This window comes from Pyrgilauda ruficollis, unplaced genomic scaffold, assembly GCF_017590135.1.
Source record: "Pyrgilauda ruficollis isolate IOZ18807 unplaced genomic scaffold, ASM1759013v1 scaffold165, whole genome shotgun sequence".
Taxonomy (NCBI): Eukaryota; Metazoa; Chordata; class Aves; order Passeriformes; family Passeridae; genus Pyrgilauda; species Pyrgilauda ruficollis.
In genome coordinates this window covers 1,088,514-1,103,656 of record NW_024515320.1, presented here as the reverse complement: position 1 = coordinate 1,103,656, position 15,143 = coordinate 1,088,514, and the positions used below count along the sequence as shown (strand labels likewise).

The window sequence follows — 15,143 nt, the reverse complement described above, 5'->3', positions numbered from 1 at the left end:
ATCCATCACTCTCCGGACCATCCCATCCCAGAGGATTCGCCTGCCTGGGAGCAGGGAATCCCTGCTGGAGCAGGAGAGAGGGAGCCCTGCCTGTGGGGATGGAGGGAGCAGCTCCAGAGGGTCCCTTTTATTTTACTTTATATATATTACTATATTTTAAAACTTAAAATTTTAAGTTTTCTACTCTGTGATATTATACACTTTTAATTAACTGCACACATAATTTTAGTGTTATTAATCAATTTTGGAAGCTTTTTTTATGGCTTTAGGTTAAATGCAGTGTTTTCTTGAGTTAGAATTTGTTAGTACAAAAGTTTAAAGTTGTCAGCATCCAGAACTCCAACATCTCATGGCTCATCCCCAGGGAATGGGGTGGGATGTGCTCAGGACAGGGAATGGAAAGGATGGGAAGTGTTTGGGACAGGGAATGGGAAGCAGAGAGCTGGGAAGGGCCAAATCCCTGTGGGGAGCAGCAGGAAAAGGCCCAGGGGAGCTAGGCAGGGCTCAGAGGAGCCAGAGCCAGCACTGCACCGAGCTGCACGTCCTCAGCTGCTGGAACAGGGAATTCCCTGTGGGATCAAACTGCTGGGATGAGCCCAGCCCAGCTCCGGGAAGGGATTCTGGGAAAGGGCTCCCTCCCACTTCAACTGCAGCAACCACCCCCAGCTCCGTGTCTCATACCCCAGAACAGCTTCAGGAATTGGAGGAGCCCAGAGGAGCAGCCAGGATGCTCCAGCAGGGAATGCTGGTGGCATTTCCAGGCTCTCCCAGGCTTCACTCACTGGAGATTTTGGATAAGAACCCATTTTCCACAGCCCAGCACCACCCAAACTCCTGCTGGGAATGGTGTTGGCTCTCCAGGTCTTCCTGGGAGCACCAGCCCTGGTGGATCCCTGGACTGGGAGTGGAATGGTGGAGTGGCCCCAGAGGGCTGGGCTCCCCACTGGAGGCTGCTGGTTGCACTGGTTTGTACTGGGCAGGGGCTGGGGCCGTGCCCCGAGCCTGCTCGGCTGGTTTGGGCCGAGGGATGGACAGGAACACACCTAGGAATGGACAGGAGCATACCTGGGGCCGGATGGGAGCACATCTGGGGCTGGGACAGCGGGATTGGGGCGCTCTGTGATCTGCAGGGAGGAGAACTCAGCTCTGCCAGGAGCACAGGATGAGCTGGGACCTCAGTGCTCCCCAAAATCCAGCGGGATCGCACCCCTGGGCACGGAGAGCCCAAACCTTCCAGGGCCGGGTGGGTTTTGCAGGTCAGTCCCAGCCCGTTCTGAGCCGCTGCAGATATCGCCCGGCCCCGAGCACCGGCAGGTTTTGGGTGGAACCTGGGCTCCCTCCTCTTCCTCCTGCAGCTGCCGTCGGCTCCGACGTGCCGTGCTCGGGGACAGGAGGGTTTGGAGCCACCCGGCCCGGCCGGAGCTCAGCGCTTCTCCCTAATTAAAGTGGCACATGACAGACGGATCCAGCCTGTCCATCACACCAGGGAGCTTGGGCAGCCTGCTCTGGGGGTGCCTTTGGCTTTCCCCCAATCCCAGATTCTTTCCTTCCCCTATGACAGACTCTTTTCCCCAATCCCCTTTTCCCCAATCCCAGTCCGTCAATTTTCCCCCGAACGCCCCCAGGAACCCCAGGAACAGCCGGATCCCTCCGGGGCGTTGCTCCTCGCCCATCCTGCAGCACCACTCTGCCAAGGAAAGTTCGATAATCTTCCTAAGCCGATAATTACAGCTCGTTAATTACAGCTGGTTAATTACCCCGCGTGCAGAATTGCAGGCAGGAGCCTTTACGAGCCGTGTCAGCCTAATTACCTGAGCAGGGCGAGACATCGAACCAGTTATCAAACCCCGCTGGGCTCGGCAGGGCTTGGGGCTCCTCAAGGGTTTCTTTAGGGTTTTCTTTAGATTTTTTTAGGGTTTCTTTAGGTTTTCTTTTTGCCGCAGCATCCCAGGCGGGCAGGGAAGTCTCGCATCTCCCATCCCATCTCGCATCCCATCCTGGGAGCCAGGGAAAAAGAGCAGCAGGCAGGTTCGGGACAGGAAAAAATTCTGGGAAAACCCAGAATTTGAGTTGGTGGGAAGCGTGGAAAACACCCGGACTGCCCAAGCACCCCAAAACCCGCTCCGTCCCTTCCTCTGCCCCAAAGAAAGGCGGCTGCCCGCAGGGAGGCTCCGGAGCTGCCGATCCCAGAGCGAAGCATCCCGGAAAAGCAGAACAGCAATTTTCCCTGCGGCTGGAACCGGGCCCCAGCTCTGCCCCACGCGTCGCCCGCCCTGCCCCACAAACGTCCCGCCCTGCCCCACAGATCTCCCGCTCAGCCCCAGCACAGCCCCGGCTCTGCCCCAGCGCCTCCATCCCGAATTCCCGAATTCCGGGCAGGAACGGGCAGCGCCCGGCCGGGCACGGGCACCTGTTGGCACCTCCTGAGGGCGAAAGATCAGCCCGGAGCGCTCCGGGGAACATTCCACTCCCACTCCCCGGAATTCCGAGCCTGCAGCGCGGAGTCAGAACGACCCCGGAGCCCCGAGCACCCGGGGAGAGCAAATCCCGAGTTCCAGCTCCGGGAAAACCTCGGGAGGGGAGCGCGGGGGCTGCTCCCAGACTCCAGGCTGGGATCTGCTCCCAGCGCCTGGGAATTCGGGTGGGCAGCGCTGCCCCGGCAGAGGGAGGTTCGGGCAGAGCAGCTCCCGGTCCGGTCTGAGTGTTAAAAACCCCCGGGAATCCTCGGAGCGGCTCGGATTCACCGGGAAACGGCGAGACAGATCCCGGGATAAACCGGGATCCTTCCCAGTCCCGGCACAGCCGCGGGACAGATCCATGGAAGAACTGAATTCCAATGAAATTATCCCAATTCCAGTGGAAATTATCCAGATTAACTCAGATTCCCTATTTTCCCAGCCCTGAACTTCCCAGCTCCTGGCCCGGATGCTCATCTGGGATATTCCTCAGCACAATCCCAGAATTACTGGGGCTGGAAGGGCTTTACATCCCATCCCATTCCCCCTCTTTCTATGGGGGGATTCCAGGGGGAGGATGATCCCTAAAAAATCCAGGAATATTCATCCCCCAGCCCTTCCAACCCCTCAATTCCAATGGAAATTATCCCAATTCCAATGAAATTATCCCAGTTTAGATCAGATTCCCACGTGGAGCTAGCCCTGAACGTCCCAGCTCCTGGCCTGGATATCCATCCAGGATATTCCTCAGCACAATCCCGGAATGATTTGGAGTTGAAGGGCTTTAAATCTCACCCCATTCCCCGTTTTTCCATGGGGGAATGGCAGCGTGGAGACGACCCCTATAAATCCCAGGGACTCCGTCCCCACGGAGGGAAGCCAGGGTTGGAAAAGGGAAGCCCGAGAGGGATGGAAAGAAGGAACATCCACCTGAGCTCTGCTGCTGCTCGCTAATTGCTTGTGGCTTCCAGAATCTGGGGCAGCAGTTTGGGCTGGAAAATGAATATTTAGCTGGGTGTTCATAACCGATGCAAACCCCGCGTGGGCGGGAACAGCTCCTGACGCGCTCCGGAACGGCCCGGGGGGACAAAACCAGCTCCGAGCTCCCTTCAGCAGCCACTGCTCCCCAGCTTCCCTTTGAAAATTAGCAGGGGAAAAAAAGGAGAGTTCTGCTCTTGCCTCAGGTCTGGGAAAGCGGGAGCAGGCAGGGATTTTCCCTAGAGAGCAGAAGGACAAGGTGAAATGCACCCCAGGGATGCGGCCAGGTCCCAAAATGCCACAAATCCGCACTGGGGATCCCAGGCTGGGGTCAGGGAGGTGTGGAGGGACCGGGAGCTGGGGACAGCTGGGGGAGCTCCTTGCCCAGGGCTGGGGCCAGCTGCCCTCCCTCCCTCTCTGTCCCTCCCTCCCTGTCCATCCATTTCTGTCCATCTCTGTCCATCCTACCCTGTCCATCCCTCCCTCCCTGCCCATCCCTGTCCATCTCTGTCCATCCCTCGCTGTCCCTCCCTCACTATCCATCCCTGTCCCCCCCTGTTCCTCCCTCCCCCGGATCACTTTCAGAGGTCTCACGGGTCCAGCCCAGCCGCCCCCTCGCTCCCATTGCCATCCCAGCCCCGCCAGCCCCTCGAGGAGGAGGAGGGCGGCAGGGCCGGAGGAAGGAGCAGCAGCGGCCGCGAGGGCTCCGCGGGGCAGCTCCCGGGGCAGCTCCCGGTGTCGGTGCCGGTGCCCATGGCCGGGGAGATGCCGGGGGAGCCCCGCACGCTGCGGCTGCAGCACGGGAACCGCATCGAGGCCCTGTGCGTGCTGGGCGGCCACATCCGCGCCGACGTCTTCGGGTGAGAGGGACCCCAAAACTTCCCTTCCTCCTCCTCCTCCACCTTCCCCCCCGCTTTTCCTTCTGCAAATTCTTGCTCCTCATTTTTCCTCCTACAAATCCCTGCTCCTTGTTTCTCCTCCTGCTTTCCCAAACCCCACAGCTGCTGGGCGGCCACAACCACACCCACACCGATGTCCATGGTGAGAGGGACCCCCACAAAAAAATCCTTTCCTCCCCTTCACCTTTCTGCTCACCTTTCAACCCTGTTTTTCCCTCTGGGAATCCCTGCTCCTTGTTTTTCCTTCTGCAAATCCCTGCTCCTCATTTTCCCTTCTGAGAATCCCTGCTCCTCTTTTTTCCTCCTGTCTTCCCAAACCCCACAGCTGCTGGGCAGGCACATCCACACCAATGTCCATAGGTGAGAGGGACCCCAAAAATTTCCTTTCCTCCTCCACCTTTCTCCTTGCTTTTCCCCCATTTTTCCCTCTGGAAATCCCTGCTCCTCCTTTTTCCTCCTGCTTTCCCAAACCCCACAGCTGCTGGGCAGACACACTGATGTCCACAGATGAGTGAGACCCCCAAAACTTCCTTTCCTCCTCCACCTTCACCTTCCTCCTCATCTTTCCCTCCTGTTTATCCCTCTGGGAATCCCTGCTCTTCATTTTCCCTCTGCTTTCCCAAACTCCACAGCCCCGACACTGTTTTGATGCAATTTGTGGGCAAACTCCTTCCCAGACATTGCAGAGCTGCATGAATCCCTGGAAAGCTTTGAACACCCCTGTATTTACCCCAGCCCAGGGTGGGTCTGACCCGCTGGGCTCAGCAGATCCTGGGACACCTCGGGGAGGTGAGGAGAGCAGAGGGACGAGCAGGAGCCTGGGAAGGGACTGCAAAGTAAGGGAAGAACACAAAATCTCTTGACCAAAACCTTGGGAAAGTGGAAATCCCCACAGCGCCAACCCCACTTCCCTAAAACAAACCCAATGCTGAACTTCGGGATTAAAGGGAAAAAGAAGGTGAAAAACTCATCCCAGGCTCGATTCTGGTCAGTGCTGCTGTTGCAAATCCCAGCCTCAATATTCAAGCCAAGCAGCGCAGCTCCAGCTCCCCTGGCACCTCTCCAGGCCAAATCCCTTCCCAGCGGGATACCCAGATCCAAGGAACCAGGAAACCAAACGAGTTTTTCCATGTGTAATTAAAAGCAATTGAAGGATTTAAGGAACACCCAGGCAGGAGCAAAGGAGCACTCGGATTTCCTCCCCCCTCTCCAAGGGTGCGGGTTTGGTGGGACTGGCGGCATCTGAGAAACCTGATCAAAGCAAGGTCTCGGGTGTCGGGGCAAAGAGCCCAAAAATAATAACCTGGAAAGGCAGGGAAATTTGGGAAAAGGAGCCAGGAGAGGGGAAGAGCAAGGGCACATCGGACTGGGAGCAGGGCAGCACTGACAGCTTTGGGACTGGATAAAATGCCCCAAAAATGAGAGTTTCCCATGGAAAAGCCTCTCGGGGGGATGGCCACTGTGTTTTGAGGAACCGTTAAACACCATGCTGGAAAATGAACAGGGATTTCTCCATGGAAGTGCGAGCCCAGGTTGGTCTGGATTATTACAGATCCTTACCCACAGCGATGGCTGCAAACCCTCATGAGGCTAAGCCAGGCCTAAACCCGGGTAAATTCCAGTTCCCAGGCAGGAGCAGGGCAGGAAGGTGCCAGCAGTGAGCACAGAGATGCTGGCATGCCCAGTCTTGGCCGCACTCAGGGCAGTGGAATGAATCCCGATGGGAACGCCGCACTGACCCAGCACATCCCTGAGAATTCCGGGTGTTTCTGGCAGGGCGGCCCCCGCCGGGGCCGTGGCCTTTGGCGTGAAGCACACGGAGGGGGTCAGCGTGGATGTGCTGTTCCGCGGCCGCGCCGAGCCCGAGGTCGTGTCCGGCGCTGGCGCGCGGTGGCCGCTGGACGAGGGGACGGTGCTGAGGTTCAGCATGAGCCGGGCCAGCTCCGAGGTCAATGACAACAAGGTGAGGAGCGGGATCCCGGGAGCAGGACCTCCACGGAGGGAGGACATCCTGCCCCAGTGTGGGGTTCGGGTTTGCAGGTCACCGTCAGCTTTTACGCAGAGGGAGGGAAGCCCATCAACCAAGCCGGAGTGTTCCTCACTGGTGTCGGTGAGTCGAGAGCTCCAGGAGTCCACACCCATCCCCTCATGCCTGGAGCAGGGGCAGGGATGGGGACAGCAAACCCAGGTCTGCTGGCTCTGGGGGTCTGGCACCCAATCCCCTCGCCGTGCCTGGGGATGAGGCGGCTCTGTCCCTGCAGGGATCTCCCTGGACGTGGACGCGGATCGGGATGGAGTGGTGGAAAAGAACAGCCCCAATAAGGTACCCAGCCTCCCCCACCCACCGAAAATCCACAGGCTCGGCGGGTCCGGAGCCCACTGAACCCCAGGGGTGCTTTAGGCGAGCTGGGCCTGGGGACCAGAGGGACACGGGGCCATCCTGCTGGTCAGCTGTGACAAGGAGTTCCCCTTCATCCCGCCCTCCGACTGCGACAGCGAGCAAGTGTTCAACAGGGAAGGTAACAGCTCCCCAAATGCCCTGTCCCCAAAATCCCCATTGTCCCCTCACTGTGACCTTTCCTGAGAGGGACCCAGCCCAAGACCCAGCCTAGGAACCAGCTGCTCCCCACCAGCTGCTGAGCAAGCTTCCCACGTGGGAATTTCTGTGGAATTAACGCCACGCCAACCCACTGGAGCCAGGCAGGGCACGGCGGCTGGCCTGGGGGAGGGCTGAGGTTCCAGGGCTGGCACGGCGCGGGCCGGGGATGCTCCACGCAGGTGAGAGGAGCACGGGGTGAGGCACGAGGCTGGCAGCCATGAATCCACCCACCCGTTCCTGGAAAACACAACCCACACGGAGCCAGGCCCGGCGGCGCTCCGAGGTCATGGCCCAGCCGTGCCAGGGAGGGCAGGGAGAAGGAACAGGAAAAGGGCATTTGAGTCACAGCCCATGAGGCACCAGCTCTGGTTTGCCAGGGTGCCCAGGCTGGTGGCGAGGCAAGAGCAGGTGTCTCAGGAAGGAGATCCAAACCCCAGGAGGGAACATGGAGAACCCCACCCGATTTGCTTTGTTTGCTCCCAGATTTGCTGGACATGGCTCAGATGGTGCTGAGGACAGAGGGGCCCCAGCGCCTGCCCCGGGGCTATGAAATCGTCCTCTCCATTTCTGTCAGTGACGCCGACAAAGTTGGGGTCTTCCATGTGCAGAGTAAGGCCTTCCTCACCTCCTGCTCTGCCTCTTCCTCCTCTGCCCCTTCCTCTCCCCCTTCATCCTGTTCCCCTTTCTCCTTTCTCTCTTCCTCCTCTGCCCCTTCCTCCTTTGCCCCATCTTCCTTTTCTCCTTTTCTCCTTTTCTCCTATTCCCCTTCTTTCTCTTCCCCTCTGCCTCTTCCTCTTCCTTCCTTTCCTCCTCTTCCTTTTCCTCCTTTTCCCCTGATTCATCTTCCTCCTCCTCCCCCCGATGATTTTGAGGCCCCACAAGTCCTTTCCTTCCCATCTCTTGACCTTGTCCTCTCCACGCTTCTCAGACCATGCCCCCAACATCCCTTCCTCATTTTTCCCCCATTCTCCCCTCCCATTTTCCCCCATTTTCCCCTCATTTTCCCCTCTTTTCCATCCTGTGAAAAACTCTGGAGATGGACAAGCAGAGGAAGCGGGACACAAAGCCACGCAGCAAAGGGGTGGCAGCAAGTAGCCCGATGTGGTTTTAAGAAAAGGAGGATTTAAACATACATAACATTTGTTTGGCCAGAATCCTGAGGAAATAGGCTGGAACCCTGAGGAAAGAGGTGGGAATCCTGAGAAAAGAGGCAGGAATCCCAAGGAAACAAACAGGCAGGAATCCTGAGAAAACAGGAGTGAATCCCAAGGAAACAGGCGGGAATCTTGAGGAAACAGGCGGGAATCCCAATAAAACTGGGGATTTCCTGTTCCCTGCAGATCCCTTCTTCGGACAGCGCTATGTGCAGGTGCTGGGCTGCAGGAAGCTGTTCCATGCCGTGCCCTACCCCGGTGGGGCCGCCGAGCTCCACTTCTTCGTGGAGGGGCTGTGCTTTCCCAATGAGACCTTCTCCGGGCTGGTATCCATCCACGTCAGCCTCCTGGAGCCACTGGCTGAGGTCGGGAATGCCCAGGAACTCCAGGAACTCCCAGGAATGGGGCAGATGGGAGGCTGCACCCAGCAGATCGGGACGGTGCTGGAATGGAGAGCGATCCCATTAACCAATCCCAAAACTGGCCTCAGGGGAGGGTGTCTGGGGGGAATGGTGTGGGGAATGTCCCTGACTTCTGCTTGGCTCCCTCAGGGCATCCCCCACTCACCGATCTTCACGGACACCGTGGTGTTCCGGGTGGCACCGTGGATCATGACCCCCAACACCCTGGCCCCGGTGAACCTCTTGGTGTGCAGGTACAGGTGGTGCTTCCCCAGCCCCGCCGGCCCTGGGGCCAGGCTGGGAACAGGGAATTTCCATCCTTTCCACCCTTTCCTCCAGCATGAAGGACAACTACCTGTTCACCAAGGAGATCCAGAGCCTGGTGGCCAAGGCCGGCTGCAAGCTGAAGGTTTGCTTCGGCTACATCAACCGTGGAGACCGCTGGATGCAGGTAGGGGGGCTCCAAAAACCTGGAAAACCCTTCCCTGCCGGTGCCCCAGGTGGGATTTCCTCCCTTCCTCAGGATGAGATCAAGCTCGGCTACACCCAGGCTCCCCACAAGAGCTTCCCAGTGGTGCTGGATTCCCCTCGGGAGAGAGGGATGGAGCAACTCCCTGTCAAGGAGCTGCTGGTGAGAGCAGGTTCCCTGTGTTCCCTGTGTTCCCTGTGTTCCCTGTGGAGCAGCTCCCGGGGTCATGCCCAGCCCACGTTCCGATTTCCCAAATCCTCCCTGCCCTTGGCTCCGTGAATGGAATTGCCTGGAAAATGAGAGCAGAGCAGCTCTGGGTGGAGATTCCTTCCCACCCAGCTCCACCCTCACCCCCTCATCCCTTATCCAGCTTCACCCAATCTCAGCCCTCTGGGAAAACTCTGGCCCAGGGGGAAAGGAGGAGCCGGCACCTCTGGGAGTGAAAGGGGAGCCAAGCTCTGGGATGGGATTTCTCCTCAAGCATCCCAGGACAGAGGGTCAGTTTACTTCCTTGAAGGAGAACAGGATGCAGCCAGCCACCTGTGAACATCCTTGTGGGCTCCTTGGCTGAGGAAAAGGACCAGGGCAAGCCTGAGATGGGGCATTTTGGAAGAGCCCAGCATGGAAAAAAGCTGGATTGGGCAATTCCTTGGAGATACCCCATGGGGGAAGGGCGGGACACCCCAGGCAGCCATGGAGTTGCTGTCCCCAACTCCCAGCCGGGTTCTGGAGCAGCCTCAGCCCCAGCAGGAACAGGAGATGAGAACAAATCCCATCTTTTGTCCCTTTGGGGAAGGCTGGGGGCTTTGGGGAGCACTGAAATGCATCATTTCTCATGCCTGGCTTGGGAACATCCAGTCCCAGCCAGCAAATCCGCCGGGTGGCCGCATGGATCTGCCCTCTTTAGGAATTGCTCTGCCTCGTATTTAGGGCAGCAATTTCAGCCTTGGGAGCTGCTAACGCATTATCCTCCAATTTCTGCTTTGAAGCCTGCCCTAATCCCCAGCCCGACCTTTCCAATCTCATTTTCCAGCTAGGAATACTTAGCCCAATGCCACGGGCACAGGTCAAGTCCTGGGCCCTTGGAAACCCATGCCAGGGAAAAAGGAGACGGGAGGGAATTATCCCCTCAAAATCAGGTTGGAACTGATAGGACTTGGATGTGACCCACAAACCTGGGATGAACCAGAGCCCTGACAGTTGAAACCGGGCGGGCTCCGTGGTTTTATTAAACTGAAATTAGTCAGGAGCAGGTGGTTGGTGCTCAGGCCCTCCCTCAGCACCCAGAGAAAAAGGGATCTGATCCTGGCCATCCCCCAAAAATGCACCCCAAAACCGCACAGGAAGCCTCTGGGAAAGCTGTGCTCCCTCTACCCCAGCGTCTCCAAACAGCCTTGGTTTAAAAAGAGACTTTCTGTGTGGAAGAACCCCAGCTCTCCCTGCTCACTTTTCCTGACCTGTATATTTGGGTTATCCCCATGGAAACCCAGCCCTGATAAGTGACTGGGATTTAACTCAAACCTCACGGACACCTGATCTCATCCCAGGGGCTGCCGTGTGCTCCAGGCCTGCATCGACTCCAACCAGAGAGAGGGCAAAGTGGGATTTTGGTCCCATCCCTGCCAGTTTTGCCGTTTTTAACGCTCCCTCGGGCTTTGGCACACAGAGCCCAGCACTAATTACCCCTGCACACACAGCTTCTCCAATCCCAGATATGGCAAATCCTGGAAATCAGGCCTTAAGTGGGATTTAAGTGCCATGCAGCCCTTGGGGTGGCTCTTAGCCCAGGGCAGAGTCACCCTCAGGGGCTGGAGTTCACTTCCCTCCCAGAGCCAGCCAGGAACTTGGCTCAGGGCTGCTTAATTAGCTTAATGTGGACACTTAAACCTTGGCTTAATGCGCACATTTAAACCTTCGCTAGAGAGAACAGAGGAGATCTGGCCTGGCTTAATGTAGACACTTAAAACTTGGCTGGGGAGAACAGAGGAGATCTGGTCCTGGTTAATGTGAGCACTTAAACCTTGGCTTAATGTGGACATTTAAACCTTGGCTGTGGGAGAACAGAGGAGAGCTGGTCTTGCTTAATGTGAATGCTTAAACATGGCTTAATGTGGACATTTAAACCTTGGCTGTGGGATGAGAGGAGATCTGGTCCCAGCTTCAGGCGTGGGCTCTGCTCCCAGGTTGACCCAATTATTCCTGCAGCTCCATGACCCTGAGACCTTTCTCCTGTCCCCTTTCCTGTCCCCTCGCTGTCGCTGTCCTCACCCACCCTGCAGGAAGATAACACCGCGGCAGCAGCGGGCACTCAGGGCATTTCCTTTTTCACAGGGCCCCAATTTTGGCTACGTGCACAAGGAGCCCCTCTTCGAGGCCGCGGCCAGCCTGGACTCCTTTGGGAACGTGGAGGTCAGCCCGCCTGTGTCCGTGGCTGGCAAGGAGTATCCCTTGGGAAGGATCCTGATCGGCAGCAGCTTCCCCACGTAAGAGACGGGGAAACACAGATTTGGGAAAAACATGGATTTGGGAGCATGTCCTCAATAGGTGCCCTGAAACACCACCAAGATCGGGGTAATTGGGTCAGTCGGACATTGCCTGCACAGGGTGGGGACTCCCAGCTCCACCACCTCAGAGGCAATTTATATCTGAGGGTCCAGGCAGATGTTGATGGGAATACCCCCCAGTCCAAGAATCCAGGCAGATGTTGATGGGAATTCTCCCCAGATCCGCGGGCCGCAGGATGACCAGGCTGGTGCGGGATTTCCTCTACGCCCAGCGCGTCCAGGCCCCCGTGGAGCTCTACTCTGACTGGCTGGCCGTGGGCAACATCAATGAGTTTGTCAACTTTGTCCCAACCTCTGACAAAAAGGTACCCCCAGACCCCCCGTGCTGCCCCAGGGCTCCTCCTCCAGGACACTGATCCCCCTGGGAAAACCCCAGAGCTCCCTCCTTTGGCACCCCAGCCAGTGTTTCCTTGGGTTTCATTCCCCACCCCAAAATGAGGGATCTGAGCACAAAAAAAGGGATTTGCTGGGCTATTAACGAACGCAAATAGAAAGGAAAAGGTGCTACAAAGGTATCCAAGAAAATCCAGCCTTAAGATTCCTGGGGGTCTGCAACGGTTCAGCATCTCCCAGAGGTTTTCAGAACATTTCTCTTCCCTCTCTTGTGGCTTTTCCTGCTTCTGACATGGATTTTCCCTCAGGGAAACCAAGCCTTGACCACGATGGTTCAAAAAAACAAAAGGAATATTTATGCCCACATGTTTTCAGATAATTTCTCTTCCCTCTGTCATCGTTTTCCCTGCTTCTGACATGGGTTTTTTCCTCAGGAAAACCAAGCCTTGACCAGGATGGCTCAAAAAAAAGAAGAATATTTATGCTCACATGTTCTCAGATCGTTTCTCTTCAGTCTATCATTGCTTTGGCTGCTTCTCACATAAATTTTCCACTCAGGCAAACTGAGCCTTGACCTGAATGGCTCAAAAATAGAATATTTAGGCACATAAACCCTCCAGAGGTTAAACGAGGCACTAGATGACAGCAAAGACTCCAGATTTTAAGAGTTTTAATCAGCTTGGGATTTTGCAGAAGTGAGTCCTGGGGCGCTGCAGGGCTGCAGCTGACCCGGCCGTGTTCCCGCAGCGATTCCGGATGCTGCTGGCCAGCCCGGCCGCCTGCTACCGGCTCTTCCGTGAGAAGCAGAAGGAGGGTCAGGGAGAAGCCACCATGTTCAAAGGCAAGGGGACAGCGCTCAGTGGCACAGCCAGGGCCATGCAGGGACATTTCCCCGCTGGGTGTCCTTCAGCGGGATGCCTGCTCGCCGCCCCCAGCCTCCTCCAGCCCTATTTCGGGAAAACGAGTGGGATGGGAGGGATAAGGGTCTCTGCGTGGAGGGGATGTTTGCTGCCAGGGATGGAGCCTCTGGAAATGCCAACAGAGCTCCAGCACGGAGCAGGACAACTGGAAGCTCTCCTATCCATATTGGAGCTGGGTTTTTCCATTTCATTGTGGTTTTGATCTGTGGCAGGGTTGGGAGAAGGTCTCCAAACTGTGTTTTTTCCATTTTGCTGTGATTTTGATCCATGGCGGGGTTGGGAGAAGGTCTCTGTATCCAAGGGTTCCTCTGGTGGGAGCCCGGCTGTCCCCAGACCAGGGGTGACCCCATGGAGAGGAACGCTCTGGAGAAATCCACTGGATCCCTATGGGCAGGAGGATGGATGACAGGACTTTTCCAATGCTGTTTCCAATGGGCAGAGACTTCTTCCCTTCAGCTTCTCAAACTTTCATCCCAGCCTCAGGAAATTGGGATTTTGGGGTTTAGGGCTTTATTTTTTTTGGCGTTTTGGGCTTTCTCCATCTCTATACCCTACCTCAAGCCAGGCTCCTGCCAGCACTGCTTCATTTTGAGGGTGTTTTTTGTGTTTAGGGTACTCGGGGACAGATACCAAGCGCGTCACCATCAACAAGGTGCTGTCCAACGACGTTCTGGCGCAGCAGAACCAGTACGTGCAGGTAATCCCCACACTCTGGGTCACAGCCCCCATTTCTGGCAGGGACCACCCAGTATGGCACAAACCCCACAGGGAGTGGTGGAATTTGGTCCCCCTCTGCTCTGCTCCATCCCCTGCAGCGCTGCATCGACTGGAACAGGGATATCCTCAAGAAGGAGCTGGGCTTGCTGGAGGAGGACATCATCGACCTGCCGGCCCTCTTCAAGCTGGACAAGCAGGGAAAAGCCGTTCCCTACTTCCCCAACACGGTAATGGGGGGTTCCCATTCTTGGCTCCTCCCCAAAAAACAGCTGCGCCAGCCAGGATGAGTCCCCAAAGTTTTTCTGAAAAAGAAAAAGCAGCTGTCTAGAAAAGGGAAATATCTCCAGGATAAACATAGGTTTAACACAGCGTGGTGGCTTTGGGGTTTTGAGGCAAAACCCTTTCAAAGCAGTGAAATTGCAAGCTGAGAGGCATATTTTCCCCAAAGTTTTCCCAAAAAACCCCTCTAGCTGTCTAGCAAAAGGAAATATATCCAGGCAGGGATGGATAAACACAGGTCTAACACAGCTTGGTGGCTTTGTGGTGCTTGCAGTGGGATTTTTAGAAAAAGTGGTGAAATTGCAAGGGGTGAGGCATGTTTTAATGATAAAAAGGTGAAAATTCTGTTGGATTTGGAATCCTGAGAAAGGGCAGCTGCAAAAAGTGGTACTGAGGAGGGTGGAGGAGAGTGATCAGTGTATTTCCTCTGGCTTCATCCGTTTCAACACTGCTAGTGTCAGCCTGCAGGTCACCAGGATCATCCTGGCCAGGGACCTAGGGGCATCCCCAAGCCCTTCAGTGTAACCCATTCTGATGCCAGCATCCCCTGGTGTCACCCCACAGATCACCATGATCGTGCTGGCCAGGGACCTGGGCATCCCCAAGCCGTTTGGCCCGGTGGCAGGTGGCGAGTGCTGCTTGGAGCGGCGGATCCGAGCGCTGCTGGAGCCGCTGGGGCTGTGCTGCCGCTTCCTGGAGGACGTGGCCTCCTACCACGGCAGCCTCGGCGAGGTGCGCTGTGGCACCAACGTCCAGCGCCGGCCCTTTGCCTTCCAGTGGTGGCACTTCACACCATAGCCAGGCCTCTTCTTCATCCTCTTCCTCCTCTTCCTCCTCCTCCCTCCACCTTTGCCCCCAGCGTGTGTTGCTTGTGATTCCCTTAATAAATGAATTTGCTGTGAGGAAAAAGCTGGGGAATTAAATAACCAAATAATTAATAATTAATTATTAATTAATAATTATGTCGGGAATAACTGGGAGGGAAACAGAGGGAGTGCTCAGAGAGGTGGGGAAGTTACTAAAATCCTCCAAAATTGTCTCTACCACTGTTTTTGTGGTGGTGGTGAGTCAGGCATCACTTTATTCTCAGGCAGGGTTTGTGTGTGGCTGACAGAGCTCCAGCCTCCACATCAATACAAAATGTTTTCATTTATCTACATGTTTTTAACACAGAAATTAGTGGTCATGGGTTCTAATAATGCTCTTCATTGATTAGCAGCCTGTCCACTATTGGTTATTGATCTCTCACTCTTCATGCTAAGCTGGGCCACATCCTTGAGTTCTTTTATCGTCCTTTTCTCATCTTTTTCAATTGGGAATCCCCAACTTTCCAGGCCTCAATCTCCTCTGCGTCTTCTTCTTACTCCAGTGTCC

At 56.1% G+C, this 15,143-nt stretch overlaps 1 protein-coding gene across 1 annotated transcript; it reads left to right on the top strand.

Annotated features, from left to right (window-relative positions):
* Positions 1-4,118: 4,118 nt before the first annotated feature.
* On the top strand, positions 4,119-14,666 carry PADI2 (peptidyl arginine deiminase 2). The gene is made up of 16 exons (XM_041463458.1): positions 4,119-4,294; positions 6,110-6,296; positions 6,374-6,443; positions 6,595-6,656; positions 6,735-6,852; positions 7,416-7,541; positions 8,273-8,451; positions 8,638-8,741; positions 8,827-8,938; positions 9,011-9,118; positions 11,288-11,439; positions 11,681-11,825; positions 12,601-12,694; positions 13,385-13,470; positions 13,589-13,717; positions 14,334-14,666. Exons 1-16 carry the CDS (start codon positions 4,188-4,190, stop codon positions 14,565-14,567), a joined length of 2,013 nt encoding a protein of 670 aa, XP_041319392.1. The 5' UTR covers positions 4,119-4,187; the 3' UTR covers positions 14,568-14,666.
* Positions 14,667-15,143: the final 477 nt, after the last annotated feature.